The sequence below is a fragment of the Suricata suricatta genome, chromosome 13 (assembly GCF_006229205.1).
Source record: "Suricata suricatta isolate VVHF042 chromosome 13, meerkat_22Aug2017_6uvM2_HiC, whole genome shotgun sequence".
NCBI classification, from domain to species: domain Eukaryota; kingdom Metazoa; phylum Chordata; class Mammalia; order Carnivora; family Herpestidae; genus Suricata; species Suricata suricatta.
In genome coordinates this window covers 21,727,090-21,742,932 of record NC_043712.1, presented here as the reverse complement: position 1 = coordinate 21,742,932, position 15,843 = coordinate 21,727,090, and the positions used below count along the sequence as shown (strand labels likewise).

The following is a 15,843-nucleotide window of genomic DNA, read 5'->3' as shown; positions in this document are numbered from 1 at the left end:
TCTATCTCTATAAAAGCTACTAGTTTAAACCTCAGGGGGCAACATTATTTCTATTATTTTCATGTTTGGGGTTCGCACAGTGAGGTGGAAGGGGCACTTAGGGCAGATCTACACTGAAATTGTTGCCCCATAAACACTCAAAATAATTCTCGGTTAGCCTGTAAAATAATCCAATGAGGCATAAAAGTTAATTCTATATGAATTATTAAAGCTTACTACATATCACAATGGGTCAGGCATTATACAAAGGGCAAAATTAAAACAAGACTTGGCAGTTTCATAGTCCAAGTTCAGAAGTCATTTTTTTTTTTTACCAGTTGTATGAACACAGGTTCTATGAACTATCAGCAGCACTTGATACAGTAATAGAAAAAGTACACCCACAGGAAAAGTTTCAACCAACATGCAGAACATCAGTAAATAAATATTTGAGTAAAGACAGAAGTAAACTATCTCACGTTATTTAATTTCACACAAAAATAACATCCACGGTAAACTAAAACAGGGCCTCAGTTGTGTCAGCAATGTCAAGGTTTTGTGTTTGATCTTCCAGGTCTACCTACTGAAGGGTCACAAGCAGGAAACTCAGATATGACCTGTCTGGTTGCGTTCACTTTCACCAAAATAGATGGGACTGATGCATCAACCAGAATGCTAGTTTATTTAGCCATAATTAGGGTTCTCTTTCCAGTGACTAAAATTAATAGAACCCCCAGAGTTTCAGAGAAGCCACACAATCCCGGGATACATTCATTTCACACTGCTTTACAAACTGGAACACGGAGCATTAGAGGAACTTTCCACTGAATTTCCATGGGAAAAGGTGAAATGCTGAAGATTTTAAAAAATATTTTTAAATTGAGATCACACATTAGCCTGAATGTAGTCTATGGAGAAAATGTAATTCAATAGGGTAATTATTTTAACAAATTCTCACTGGGTGTACTTTTAAAACAGGTACTCTAAGCTTAAAAAGAAATGTCCTGAGGGGCGGGCATCTGGGTGGCTCAGTCAGTTAAGCATCGGACTTCAGCTCAGGTCATGACCTCACAGTTTGTGGGTTTGAGCCCCATGTCAGGCTGTGCACTGACAGCTCAGAGCCTGGAGCCTGCTTCGGGTTCTGTGTCTCCCACTCTGTCTGCCCCTTCCCTGTTCATGCTTGTGCGCGCATGCTCGCTCTCTCTCTCTCTCTCTCTCTCTCTCTCTCTCTCTCTCTCTCACGCACGCTCTCTCTCTCAAAAATAAACAAACATAAAAAAATGTTCTGGGGGTACCTGGGTGGTTCAGTCACTTAAGCATCTGACTTTTGGCTCAGGTCATGATCTCAGGGTTCATGGGTTCAAGCCCCATGTCAGGCTCTGCACTGACAGCTCAGAGCCTGGAGCCTGCTTTGGATTCTGTGTAGCACTCCCTCATTTTGCTCCTCCCCCACTTGTGCTCACACACACTCTCTCTCTCTTAAAAATAAATAAATAAACATTTAAAAAAAGGAAAAGAAAGTTTCTATGCCTGTCTTCTTCTTGGTTACATTGCCAGGGACCAGTGCATGGCCTGGAACTTCTTAGGTGCTCATAACTATTTTCTGAGTACAGAAATGAATAAATACATTCCTCTGGTCATTACCATGAGTTTACATCTAAGAAAAACAATAAAGGCAAAAGTTATCTGAGTGTATGTGAAAGAATAAAATCCTGCTCTTCACCTTGAAATATGAATTAATTTCCACCACTAACAGCAAAATTAGTGAATAAAACATAAGTTTTTATAAAGATGGTCACAGAATGCTATTAATTCCAATCCATTTTGTGCAGCAAACCTATACAAAAACTTGATATGTTTACTTCCATGTATGTAGCAACAACTACAGAATGTGAAAGATAGCTTATTTAGAAATCGTCTCAAAAAAATTAATTTCTCATGACTACTCATGAAAGCATAGTCATATTACATAAAAACACTTTCTATCAGAAAACCTGGAATTAAAAGAGCACAAGGCAAAAGTTACATAATTTGGGCTGTATGGAAACCTACTGAAAGCTGGTATTTTCAATATTTGATAGCCAAACTCATTTATGGCCTCCTACACATCATCCTTTAGAGCACATCACTGAGACATTTTCTTAAAACCAATTCTGTAATTGTAGGAAGACTTGTGTGCTGACTTCACCACAGTCATTTGTTATAAAGCGCCTCATCCCCTTATAATTCCTGAATACATACAAACACACACACACACACACACACACGGTGAATGCTCATTTGTTGTCTACCATTATCCTAAATTAATATGGTTTATATTAAGACACTGAAAATCTGCAAATTAAGTTTAACAGTGAAGATAAAACTTACCAAGCACAATGACCACAGTCTTCAGAAGACTCATCATAGTATCCCGATTCCGCCGGGGTCCAGAACTATGCCGAGACATTCTCATAGTCCTCTGACGAACATAGCCAAAGATATGAGCATAGAGAACCACCATGACGACAAAGGTCACCAAGTTGAAAATGGCCCAGAAGACTAAGTAAGAGTCACTGTAGAGGGGCGCCATGTTGGAACAATTTTCAATATCGCAGATGCAGTTCCAGCCCACACTGGGTATGGCACCCATAACGATGGCCATCGTCCAGATGACCACGATTACCACCACGACCCGCCGGTTGCTCATCCGTGTGTGGAGCTGCATGCGGAAAACTGTAATGTGCCTCTCAATTGCAATAGCCAGTAAGTTGGCCACAGACGCTGTCAGGCTGGTGTCAATGAGGCCCTGGCGGAGGAGCCACGTGCTGACAGTCAATCTCCGAGTGTTGGGTCCTGTGTTGAACATTAGGTAGAAGTAAGCCAACCCAGCAAAGAAGTCTGCAGCAGCCAAATTAGCCATTAAGTAATAAATAGGAAAATGGAAGCGGCGGTTGACATAGATTGCTACCATGACCAGTAGGTTGGCCAACATGATGAAGATACAAACTGTGATTCCAAGTCCCATCACCAGCTTGCTGACTGTGTTCCATTCTGTGGCAAGATACTTTCCACTCCGGTTATAAAAGAAGGCAATGGACTCATTGTAGAAGCACTGTGGTTCATTCATGGCTGTGAACTAAAAGAGAAGGGAAGAAAAGATGAAAAAGAAAGAAAGAAGAAACCACAGGCTCAAATTTAAAGATGTATAGTATGGTAAATGTGGCCAAAAAACAAACAAACAACAACAACAACAACAAAGAATTTGAAAAATCTGACCCTGCATAACATTCTATTATTATGTTGAAATCCCAAGGCTTTTCACTGTATTACCATCCTTAAGATTAAAGACAGTTGGAGTTAAATAAATGACAAGGTCTGTGCTTGGTGGCTGCATGTCATTGAAGTCTACTAGAAAAGCCACATGGCCCAGAAATCTTGCTTAAAATACACGAGACAGATGAAAACTTTGCAGAGAATTGCAATTGGAATATTTACCATAGTAAAACCTATTTTGACCTGTTATTTAGGGAATCTGTAAATATAGTTGGTTTACAGATAGGGTATTATTGCCCTATTATTCTGCATCTTTGTTCTCACATTGTATGTTCCATCAGTAACGAACATTTTGGTAATGCAAGTCCCCACAAAGACCATCAGTACCAACATTTCAGAGAGGTCACTCAGCATCAAAGCTTCTTAGTCCAAAGCCAGCATCTGCTGTTCGACATTCCTGTGGTCAGCACTGTCTACCCCCATGACTCCTTATCCCCAGAATAGCCTTTGTCAACCAATCTATGACGTTGGAGGACGTTTTACTTTTGGGAGCACATAAGAAATATGTTACCTAATGTAACCTCCAAAGAGAAGTTGACACTTTGACACCGTTTTACAAAAAGTGAAAGGTGCTTCAAGTTTCTCTAAAATGTGAAATATTTTAGAGAAATATTTTTTAGAAATATTTTATTGTATGTTTTCTTATTTTGCAACATCAACTATAATAGATTCATTTATTAATTATACTCACTTGAATCCAAAAAAAAAGAACTGAGCAAGATTATAACAGAATATAGGTAGTCAATAAAACTATTAAAACAAAATTAGAAAAAGTAACATAAAGGAGACATGAGAAAGTTACACATCAAAAACAATAAACCACTTTGCCTGAAGCCTTCAGTTTGTCTGAGACTCCTAGAATCAAAAATTATTTAAGGCAGCTCACATCCTTTTTATCTTGTACATTTAATAAATGACTTAGCAAATACAACAGTTTCAACTGCTGTTTTTGACCAAATGTTCCACTGAATATCCAGAGGTTGTGCATAAATGTTTACGGAACACTGAACATTCTGGAACACTGTGAAATGTTCATTAAACGGTTAGTCTTCTGACTTGTCCAGACATTTAGAGTCTCTCATTTAGACTTTAATAGCCTTTAGATCATGTTTCTGTCATTACACTTACCACATACATTATTATTTATACCTGTTTCTTAAGGAGATCATGGCCCAAGAGAGGAAAAAAAGACCTTGTCTTACACATCTTGGTATATGATATACATCCCAAAAAGTTTCATTCACTGGAGATCTGAGAACCTGGCTTGTAGTGTCCATTCCACTCCAAATCTTGCCAGGACTCTGGCTATTTCATGTAATTTTCTTACCTCTCAGTGTCTTGACCTCATCTCTAATGACCTTCTATTCCATTACAACTTAGCTGCCCACTCCCATGGTCACACCCTCAACCACTCAGCACTGTTTCCCTTTGGAAATAAATTATACATTTAATTACTCACCACACTTCTGGTTCTTCCAATTGTCTCACTTGATCCCCAACACAACAGTTCTGTGAAGTCATCTTTTTCCTTATGTATCCTACCTTTGCCTAATGAATTACCCTCCCCATCTCCCCTTTTTTCTTTATATGGCTTAGATTTCATAGTATATGTTTCAGCCTCTTTATTGCTAACACAGGAACACATCCTCTCCTTGAAGATTCTGAAGTCAGTTGTCCTTCAGAATTCAGAATTTGTTTGGTTTTAAGAACAGGTACACAGATCATCCTTAGATGATGTAACATCCCCATCAAAATTTAGAGCATCATTTCATAATCACACATGCTATTTTTAGAGCATCATTTCATAATCACACATGCTATTTTCTAAAGCAAAATGCATGAATATATATATGGATATATATATACACACACACCATACACATACATACACATTAAATTTGATAAGGGTTATAAATGGCCTCAAATAAATTCATTCTGAGCAGGCTTTGCCACTAGGTGACTTCTGAAAAAAAAAAATCTTCAGTTTTCAGACCTTCTTGAATTTTGTAACTTCAGATAAGGAAGAAGAGACCTTTCTCTTTTGATCTACTTGCCTTGAAGTATTTCCATAACAATCTCTTGAAGCAGCACCAGTCTTGGGTGAGTGCAATCGGTTGGCACTTCCACATGCACACCGAGACTTCTGAGCAACATAAGAGAACATCCACACATCTTACAGATGGCTTCTGACATAAATTCCTAAGTCTCGCCTCATCTGAGACTTCAGTAGCACAAGAAGTCTGACGTCCCCCTAATTATCGTTCTCTATCTTCTCCATAGTGACTGACGTAAGCTCACCTGCTATTCTCTTTCGAGCCCCATCTTCCTTCTTTTCACAGCAATTGCCACAGGAGGAAAACAGACATCATCAGACTGGACTCCTTCACCCTTCTCCCGCCCAAAAACCCACAAAATCTCCTAGTCAAGAGTCCATCCTTTCTACAATGGAAGGGGTATACCTTTTATCATCCAAGTGTTATGAATTCCTACTATTTCAAGAACTTTGTTTTATAAATTGTTTCCTTTCTCCTCCTTGTATCTCCAATTCTCCCTCACTCCTCTTTCTCTGTCTCTTACCCCGAATCTTTCTTATTTTCATTCAACTAAGTTTAGTCTCCGCCAGAAAATGAAAGAGAGAGAGAAAGAGAGAAAGAGGAAGAAAAAGAGAAAGAAGAGAGAGAGAGAGAGAGAGAGGTCTGTCATGACCCCATTTGACCTTGCAGCTTTGATCTTTTTTCTCCTTCACAGCCAACTGCTTCATCTCTCACCAACATCTCAAGTAACTATAGTAGGGCTTCTACCCCAACCCCTCCATCAAATCCACTCTATTAAATTCTTTACTTCCATATAACTTCCCAAAGTAACACCAATCTTGTCTTCAGAGCATTGAATACATGACTGAGAAGCCCTTTTCAGATAATTCTTTCTTTGGCTTTCATGACATCATGTTCTCCTGGGTTTTGATCCTTCTCAGTTATTTCTGAGGGTTCCCCATGCTCTGCACAATACTGATCTTTCTGCAATGGTTATATACTCAGGCAACACACTTTCACTGAATTTTCTAATATGTCCCCCAAGATTCCATTTATCCTATATACCACCAATACTCCCATATTTAACACATACTTTTTTCCTAAGATCTAGCCAAATATCAAGTTGCCTACTGGTAGGTATCTCTGACTGACTACCCCATAGGGTACTCAGTACTCAGTGTCTGTGCTCAAAACTAAACTCAAAGTCATAATTTTCCTTATGATCCCCAACCTGCTAGAAACCCTACCTGCTATCTTCTCTATTCTAGAAGCCGGAGAACCATTATCTCCCCAGTGGCCAGAGGGCTAAACCTAGGAATTCTTTCTCCTCTCATTCTCATCACTTAATAACCAAACACTGCATATTCTCCTTCCTATACAGTTTATTCCATCTTCATGGTCACAAGTGGATTACTAAGCGTGCTTTCTACCCAGCGCCAATCTCCTCTCTAGTGATCTTCCTAAAACACAAAGTTGACCAAGCGGTTTTCCTACTGAAAATGCCCCCATGGCTTACAAGTGCACTTACATTAAAAATCTAAACTCTTCAACCACCTTATCAGGACTCACCTGCCCTCCAGCCTCAACTCAAACTATTAATGACTTCCAACCCTGCTTCAGCTCTATGTCATGTGTTGTGCTCTCTCTCATCTCTGGTTCTCAGAGCAGTGGTTTTCTATATCAAAACACAGATTGGAGGGATTATAAAGTACAGATTGCTGGCCATATTCTGAAAATTTCTGATTTAGCAGATGTGAAGTGGGGCTCCAGGCGATACTGATGCTGGTGGTCCAGGCACCACACTTTGACTCCCAAAACAATCTTCCCTCTATTTTAACCTGGCTCCCTTTTTCTCATTTTCTGTTCAGTTGAAAGGTTATTCCTTCTACTCAACTTCTCATTCCCAAGTCTAGGCGAGATGTTTTCTACTACAATTCCCTGTTTTTATCCCACAATGGCACTTCCACACCATATAATAATTGCTCAATCAACTCTTCCTCATCCTGGGCTATAACCCTATGAGAACAGAGATTCTAACCTCCTTGTTCATTGGTGTATAGCATCCAATCATTAGACAGATTAAATGCTAAATATAAAGGTTGCATTAATCACTTAAAGATAATTCCAGAAATGTTTATACTTCATGAATTTCCTTTCTGCAAAGGATACACAATATACAAAATATATATTCTAACTATAAATGTAAGGCGATCTTCTTTCCTTTAGCTCCTATAGCCATTTGCTTTTTCTGAACACCTACATTTTTAAACCAAATACCAAGCACATAGTACTTCACAGCATCCCAACTTCTGCACACCAATTGTTAACAAAGTCAAGTGGTGGTATGTGCAGCTTCTTCACTTTTCTCGACTTAGAAAAACTAAACAATTAAGGATAAAAACATAAAAAAGTGCAAATTGTCTTTTTAAGCCACAAAATGTTAAGAAGAGTAAAGCTGACAGGTATTCACTAGTGGAATCCCACATGTTGCATTAGCAAATGGCATGTGACCAAATCTTCCGCCATCTCTGAGCCTTCACAAACTGAATAGTTAAAAACATACCACATTTATATATATACACAATGGAGTTCTACATGGCAATGAGAAAGAATGAAATCTGGCCATTTGTAACAAAGTAGATGGACCTCGAGGGTGTCATGCTAAGCGAAATAAGTCAGGCAGAGGACAGAAACCCTATGTTTGCACTCATAGGTCTGACAGAATAGGAGAGACCTAATGGAGGAGCAGGGGGAGGGGAAGAGGGAAAGAGAGTTGGGGAGAGAGAGGGATGCAAAACTTGAGAGACTACTGAATGCTGAAAATGAACTGAGGGTTGAAGGGGAAAGGGGAGGGGGGAAGAGAGGTGGAGGTGATGGAGGAGGGCACTTGTGGTGAAGAGCACTGGGTATTGTATGGAAACCAATTTGACAATAAACTACTTAAATAAAAAAAAACATACCACATTTAATGACATAACTTACATGGTTATTTAACATCCATGAAATAAGATTGAGCTAAATTCTACATAAGGTTAATCTCAGATTTAAAGGTCTATACTAAGAGAATTCTAGGTAAGAACTTTATATTGCATAAACATTGCCAGCTAAATATTAAGGCAGTACAAAATGCACCTGGGATTAATGTAATAAGGGCAGAATATACCTGAGGAATAGAGGAAGGTCAGCTAGGCTTAGTATAACAGGATTGAACTGAAAGGAGAATTAAATCCCCTCTCTCCTCATTTACGAAAGGAAGCAGGGCTGGAGAGTAAGTGAAGGAGAGCCTTGCAGAGCCACCAACAGGGTAATGGCCACAGGCCTTCTTACTTCTTCAGGACCCAAGGGACCTAGGCTGAAACCCATATTAAGCTCTGGGAGAATCTAACTTTACTGATTGGACTACAACCCATTCAGGTAGTCATGCCTATAATGACACAGCAAACAGCAAGAACATATCAAATACAATAAGACAAAAGTGCAACCTCAAAGGAGAGGATCATTCTGAAGAACGGAAAACACCTCCCCTTGAAGCAGATTTATGGGGGGAGGGGCGGGAGAGATGTTTAAAAAGAAAAAGATTGAATTATAGGATATTTCTGATTTGCAGTCTCAATGTACTTTGTTAGGGTACTAGCACTGAAAATAAGATGAGACATCACAAAGTCCGAAAGGAAAACAAAACAAAAAAAAACAGTAAAAACTCTACAGAGATTATAATAGTTGCCTATTGCTGCTGTGACAAACAACCATCAGTTTAGTAGCTTAAATGAATTATTTTATAGCCCTGAGGCCAGAAGTCCAAAGTGGGCTTACTGGGCTAAACAGTGTTTACAAGGTGTTAGCAGAGCTGTGTTTCTTTCCAGAGGTTCGAAAGTGAATTGTTCTTGTCTTTTCCAACTTCTGGAGACGGTCCGCATTCCGTGGTTCATGGCCCGCTGGCTTCCACCCTCAAAGCAACAGCCAGTCAAGTCTCCCTCATGTCACCTCATTCCAACACCAACTCCCCGGCCCCCACCTCATTTCCACATTTAGAGAGCCTTGTGATTACACTGAGTCCACCCAGATAACCTGAGACAATCCCCCACGTAAGATCCTTAACTTGGGGTATCTGGGTGGCTCAGTCGGTTAAGTGTCAGGCTTCGGCTCAGGCAATGATCTCACTGTCCGTGGGTTTGAGCCCCACATTGAGCTCTGTGCTGACAGCTAGTTCGGAGCCTGAAGCCTGCACTGGATTCTGTGTCTCCCTCTCTCTCTGACCTTCCCCTGCTCACACTGTCTCCTCCTCTCTCTCTCAAAAATAAATAAAACACTAGAAAAAAATAGTTTTTTTAAAAAGCCTTAACTTAATCACATATTGCCAAGTAAAGCATATTCACAGGTTCGAGAGATTAAGTATCATCTTTGAAAAACCACTATGTGCCCACCAAAGACATAGAAAATAATTTCTGAATTAAAAAAAAGTAATTCGAACAATGATGTGAAGTATAAAAATTCCAGAAAACAGAAATGGCAAGTTGCAGAATACTGAAGAAATTCACCAGCACTCAGAGAAGGTGAGAAATGACAGGAATATAAGGAAAGGAGGCACATAGATGGAAACATGTGATTATACTCGGAGTCCAAAAAAGATGAGGACAAAGTTGAAGTAAGATGGCTTGAAACATAAGTTATTGCTTACGAAGAAAGATCTCAGATTACTGGTTTACATTTATGTAAATTACAAAACAGAGCGAATTAGAAGCAACTAAAATTTAGATAGAGTTTGGTTAGATTTTGCAATCTCAAGGGTAAAGATAAAAATTGTTAAGTACAAAAAAAATTTAACAGAAAGCAAACAAGTATCTTCACAAAGACACAGAACAGGGTACCATCAGTCTACTGCCACAGGAGAATTCCAAAGGACAGAACACAAGCAATCAAAATCTCCAAGAGAAAAAGAGGTCCATAAATTCTACAGCCGACTATATTAATGTTCCCATATGAGGAGAATATACAATGGTCTCAAAAACATGGGCGGTCACAAAGAACATGTATATTTCCTTCATAAAAAAATACAGTGGCAAGCAATCCATGAGGAAAATAAAATAAAAAACACAATAGAGCAGAAATAGTGGCAGCAAGCATCTCTAAAACACTGGAGTCTTAAGTTAGTGCTCTTCATGTAGTTCCAAAACTTAGAGCAAATATCAAAAAGAATTCTTCAGGGCCACCTGGGTGGCTCAGTCGGTTAAACGTTCAACTTTGGCTCAGGTCATGATCTCATGGTTTATGAGTTCGAGCCCCACATTGGGCTCTGTGCTGACAGCTTAGGGCCTGGAGCCTGCTTTCAATTCTGTGTTTCGCTCTCTCTCTGCCCCTCCCCTGTTCATGCTCTGTCTCTCTCTCAAAAATAAACATTAAAAAATAATAGTAATAATAATAATAATTCTTCAAAGTATACTTATAAAAATAACTTACTCGGGAAGTAAAACCCCTCTACCAGTAAGAGCTTGAAATGCAGGAGAAGGATATGTTAATTTTCTCTTATTATGCAAGAAAGAATCAAGACACACTATTACAGTTGTAACAATAATTTTCAAAATTTTGAAAAGACTACCTCGTTCAATCATTCTATTTATTATAAGAAATTTAGAGAAAACAAAAATATGATCAGGCACAACTCAAGACTTAAAAAAAATTTTTTGTTGTTGATTTACTTTTGAGAGAGAGACAGAGTGTAAACTGGGGAGGGGAAGAGAGAGAGGGAGACAGGCTCCAGGCCCTGTCCTGTCAGCACAGAGCCCAACCTGGGGCTTGAGTCCTCGAACTGTGAGATCATGACCTGAGCTGAAGTCAGATGCTTAACTGACTGAGCCACCCAGGCGCCCTGGAGCTCAAGACTTTTTTAAAGTTTATCCTGCTAAAATCCCAATCAGCATAATTAGATATCCCTCTGTAACAAGAGAGGTTACAGAATTCTGCACTGCCCAAGATGTAAATGAAACAGGATTATCCTAAAAACATTGTCCTCAATGCTAAAAAGAGAAGTCCACATCCATAGCCTTTTTCACATCCACCAATCACATCTCAGGATGACGGGCGAGGGAGGCGGCCTCCTGGCCGCTCTGCAGAGCAGCTGTTCCAAATCTCGGGAGTTTACCCGACCCTAGCGTGTGATCTCAAAACAAGTCCTAACAGTTCTGCGGAGCCTGCACTGTAAAGACGTGTGTACGGTGTCCAGCTTCGCCGTGCACTTCCCTTATGATTTGTGCGTTCACAGGCGTTCACAGGCATTCCTGGAAGGCCAGGAATGGGCGGGACATTGCGCTGCACCACACCTGACAAGGGTACCAAAATGATACCCCTGGTGCCTGCTGCAAAGCCTCTCACAGTCCACCCAGTGAGGTTTTTAATCTCCTGAAAGACAATAATATATTCACTGGCCAAGTGGAAAAGGGAGTACTTGGCACAAGCTAGCCAAGTGATGATTAAACCTGGGTGATTTAGTAACTATTTAGATACGAATGTGAGTATGGATGCCACTGACACGCTGGAAGAGAGATTTTCACCTCCGCTGGATAAAGGACCACTAAGAAGATATAAATGAGGCCAACTTGCTTTCCCATTCCTGCTGAAGTACAACAATGGAGTGAAGACTTCTTCCCGATTCTGACGCTCCAGCTAATTGGTCTTCAGTAAGTCCCATAACTGCTCTGAATGTTGATTTTCATATCTGTTAAGGAAGGTGTGGGCCCTCTCTTAGGCCCCAGCAATTCAAGTTCTTCAATCTAAAATAATCAGACCTTCTACACATCTCTTCCCCCTTCCAAAAAATAAAAAAATAAAAAAAAATAAAAGGAGAGAGAGAGAGAGAGAATTAAGTGCCATTAAGTCTTGGGGTGCCTGGGTGGCTCAGTTGGTGAAGCAGCCGACTTCAGCTCAGGTCGTGATCTCACAGTTCATGGGTTCAAGCCCTGCATCAGGCTCTGGGCTGACAGCTCAGATCCTGGAACCTGCTTCTGATTCTGTGTCTCCTTCTCTCTCTGCCCTTCCCCTGCTCACATTATGTGTGTCTCTCTCTCAAAAATAAATAAACGTTAAAAAAAAACTTTTTTTAAAGAAAAAATAAATGCCATTAAGTCTCCATTAAGCAAAATTGTTCTCACCCCCTTTTAGAGCCTCAAATTAGAAACAAATAAGTGAGATGACCTGCCATGAGAGACAGAAACTACAAAACGATGCTGATAGAAACTAAAGAAGTTTGAAAGCTAGAATTCTTAGAATAGCTGAAGAATACACACCTACAAGATTTTTGAAAGTTTACCTACAAAGGTACACAAAATACTACTTCTTATAAAGCAACCATGTATGTGAATAGTATGTGTCCATATGTAAAGACAAACTAGGGAAAGAGGATTGTACTTCCCTGAAAATACTTTAAATCTGTTTCAGCCCCTTGTAACAGGCAGAGATAAAGTGAGAAACATTTTCCAGAGATAATTTCAAGTTGGTCTAAGAGGAAGGAATGAAAACAAAAATCATTAAAACACTACAAGGTTATGGAGAAAATATGATAGTCTTCTCAATGCCTTATTGAGTTAAAAGGGAGCCACAGCCAAGGCAGCAGGTCCCCTTGGCACAGTGACAGATTATGGAGACAGGGCAGAACTATCACTGGGCAAAAGGTGATGAGCCGTCGGCCTTGTCAGAGGCAGTGAGCTAGAGCTGAGAACAACCACTAAGCTAGAAGACTTCAACATCTCTACATCAATCAGGAAAAAGGAAATTGACCCAGTTGCACTGGGGAAAACAAGGAAGTTTGTCTGTCTTAGCTTAGGCTCCAGGCTAGGAAACAGATAAAAGGAGTCCTGACCCAGAGTCTCTAAGTCACATACAGTTGCGATTTGAAATCTAATGACCTGTCAAGTCTGTGAAGTCACAGAAGGAGAAATTACCACAAGCCATGGTCCAGAGCTTGTGATGTCCTCCCCCTCCCTTCCTGCTCCACACTGTCAGGCACTGGCCAGCAGCAAGCCTCTCCCGAGGGCCGGACCTCAGTGCGGCCAGACAGGACTCTCAGAGCGGCCCCACCAAAGACAAACCCGTAATCCAGAAGAATAAGGCCACAGGAGGAATAACGTGTAAGAACCAGAACAGTCCACAGCGGGATTAGACACAAGAATATCAGATGAAAGACTGAACTAGACAGATGGGGCTTCTGTATTTCCCTCTTTCCACTTCAAAGGTTTCAACAGTCATACTTTCTATTTCTGTTATTTAATGCTTATTCTTAATATTTCAACACACAGTCTTGATGTGAAGACTAAAGGTGACCCTCTTCCCTTGACCAAGCCCCCCCTCCAGTGCCTCTGCTCCCGTGTAACGCGTTACTGCCGCTCAGCATTGGGCTTCCATTCGTCTTCAGATCTACCAAAAATTACTTGATACTATTGTTTTGGCTTTATATTTTCAAAGTTTGTTTGGTTATCTTTGTATGAAGCCACCATAACTATAAGAACAAACAAGGAGATGAAAATAAAAGATATTAATGGGACCCCCAGCTCAGTCAATTAAGAATCTGGCTCTTGATTTTAGCTCAGGTCATGGTTCATGGATTCAAGCACGGCTTCGGGCTCTCCTGCTCTCTCTGCCCTTCCTCCACTCATGCTTTCTCTCTCTCAAAAGAAATAAATATTTTCTATAAAGAGTAAAAGATATTATTAGCCAATATTTTTTAGAAACATACATGAGAGCTCTTAAATATATTATATACTTATAATATATTACATATTATACATTTATATATGTTTATATGTAATCATATTAGAACAAATATCTAATTATATATCAATTTATATATACAAATATACAATACATATATTGTATGTATATATATTTATAATATACAAATATACAATTTATATATACAAATATAAAACATACAAATATAATTTTATATATCAAGTCTAAATAGGGTTTATTCCAGAATGAAAATATGATCTAGCATTTAAGTATCTAATAATATAATTCACCACACAAACAATTTCAAGGAAAGAAAAAAAAAACAATGATCATCTCAATAGACATAAACAAATGAGTTTGGTAAATTTTAGTGCCCTTTCATGATAATTTGGCAATCTAGAATTAGAAGGGAGCTTCCTTAACTTCATAAAAGATCTGTATTAATTGTCATAGTTGATGGAATATTCCTTTTTAAAACAGAAATGAAACAAACTACCAATTGCGTTTTAGCATGTACTCATGGTCATAGCCAAACTGTAAGAAAAACAAAAACAAAACACAAAAAGAATTGGAAAAGAAAAACCTTATTGTTTTTCACAAATGAGATAATCCGTTACATAGAAAATACAAAGATAACTGTATGAATAGAATTTAGCAACTTTGCTGGGTTAACATCAAGTCACATGAATCCATTATGTTCCCATAGACAGAAAAAATATTTTGTGGGTAGAGAGAGATATTAAGATGTCAGTAATCCCTCTATCAATATATTAATTCAGTGACATAAAATAGAAAAATCCCAAAGGGTTCCTATGGTGCTTGATAAGTTCCCTAAACATTAATATGAACATATAAAAGAATCAGAATATCCAAGACACCCTGCAAGTTCTTTCTCCTATAGAATGCCACATTTTATTTTAAAGTAACCATAATTAAGACATTATGATAGTGTCCCAAAAATACATGAATGGAACAGAGGAGCAGAAACTTGCTATCAGAGACTTGTTTTACCCATCAATGGAGCAAATGGCCTAACTGTTCATCTATATGAAAATTATAAAATAAACTGATAATCTATACCATATACACAGAAATTAATTTCAGGTTATATAGACATATGTGAAAAAATAAATCTCTAAGACTTTGAAAATAAGGCATCTATTTGTAACCCATAAATAGATTTTTTCTAAACAAGATCAAAACACTGACAAAATATGACTAGGAACTCAAGACTTTTGTGCAACAAAACATTATAATTAGTGAAAGCAGAAGCTGAAGACTAGGAGAAATTTTGGCAATACACACTAAAAAGACATACAGTGAAATGTAAAAACTTCCTACAAATCTACAAATCAAAAAGGAAAAGCCAAACAATCCCGAAATAGAATAGGCAATGATAAGGACAGGCAATTCACAGAAGAGGAAACCTCAATGGCCAATAATCACATGAAAATATAATTACTCTTCCAGGGAATCAGAGAGAGTTAAAGATAAACTGCAGTCAGATACAAATTATCTCCACCAGCATGGCAAAAATTAACATGTCTGAAAATATCAAGAGTTGGTGAGGACGGTCATTCGGTCATTCAGTGTTGATGGGAGTAAAATACAGCATGACTGCTTTGAAAAACTATTTGACAAAAACCACGAAATTTGGACACATTCATACATGTGACTGAGAAAGTCTAAGCCTAAAAAGCCACCCATGTGCCTAAGGAGGCATGCCCAGGACTTTTCATCGCCACTCTTCTATAACACCAAAATGTCAGCAGCAACATAATTATTTGTCAACTGG

At 38.9% G+C, this 15,843-nt stretch overlaps 1 protein-coding gene across 3 annotated transcripts in view; it reads right to left on the bottom strand.

The window, feature by feature from the left end:
• Nucleotides 1-15,843, bottom strand: part of LPAR1 (lysophosphatidic acid receptor 1) — a 133,919-nt gene that overhangs the window by 51,391 nt on the left and 66,685 nt on the right. For all 3 annotated transcript variants that reach the window (XM_029921079.1, XM_029921082.1, XM_029921080.1), the window contains exon 3: nt 2,350-3,097. In XM_029921079.1, the coding sequence (XP_029776939.1) occupies nt 2,350-3,097 (748 nt within the window). The remainder of the gene's footprint in view (nt 1-2,349; nt 3,098-15,843) is intronic.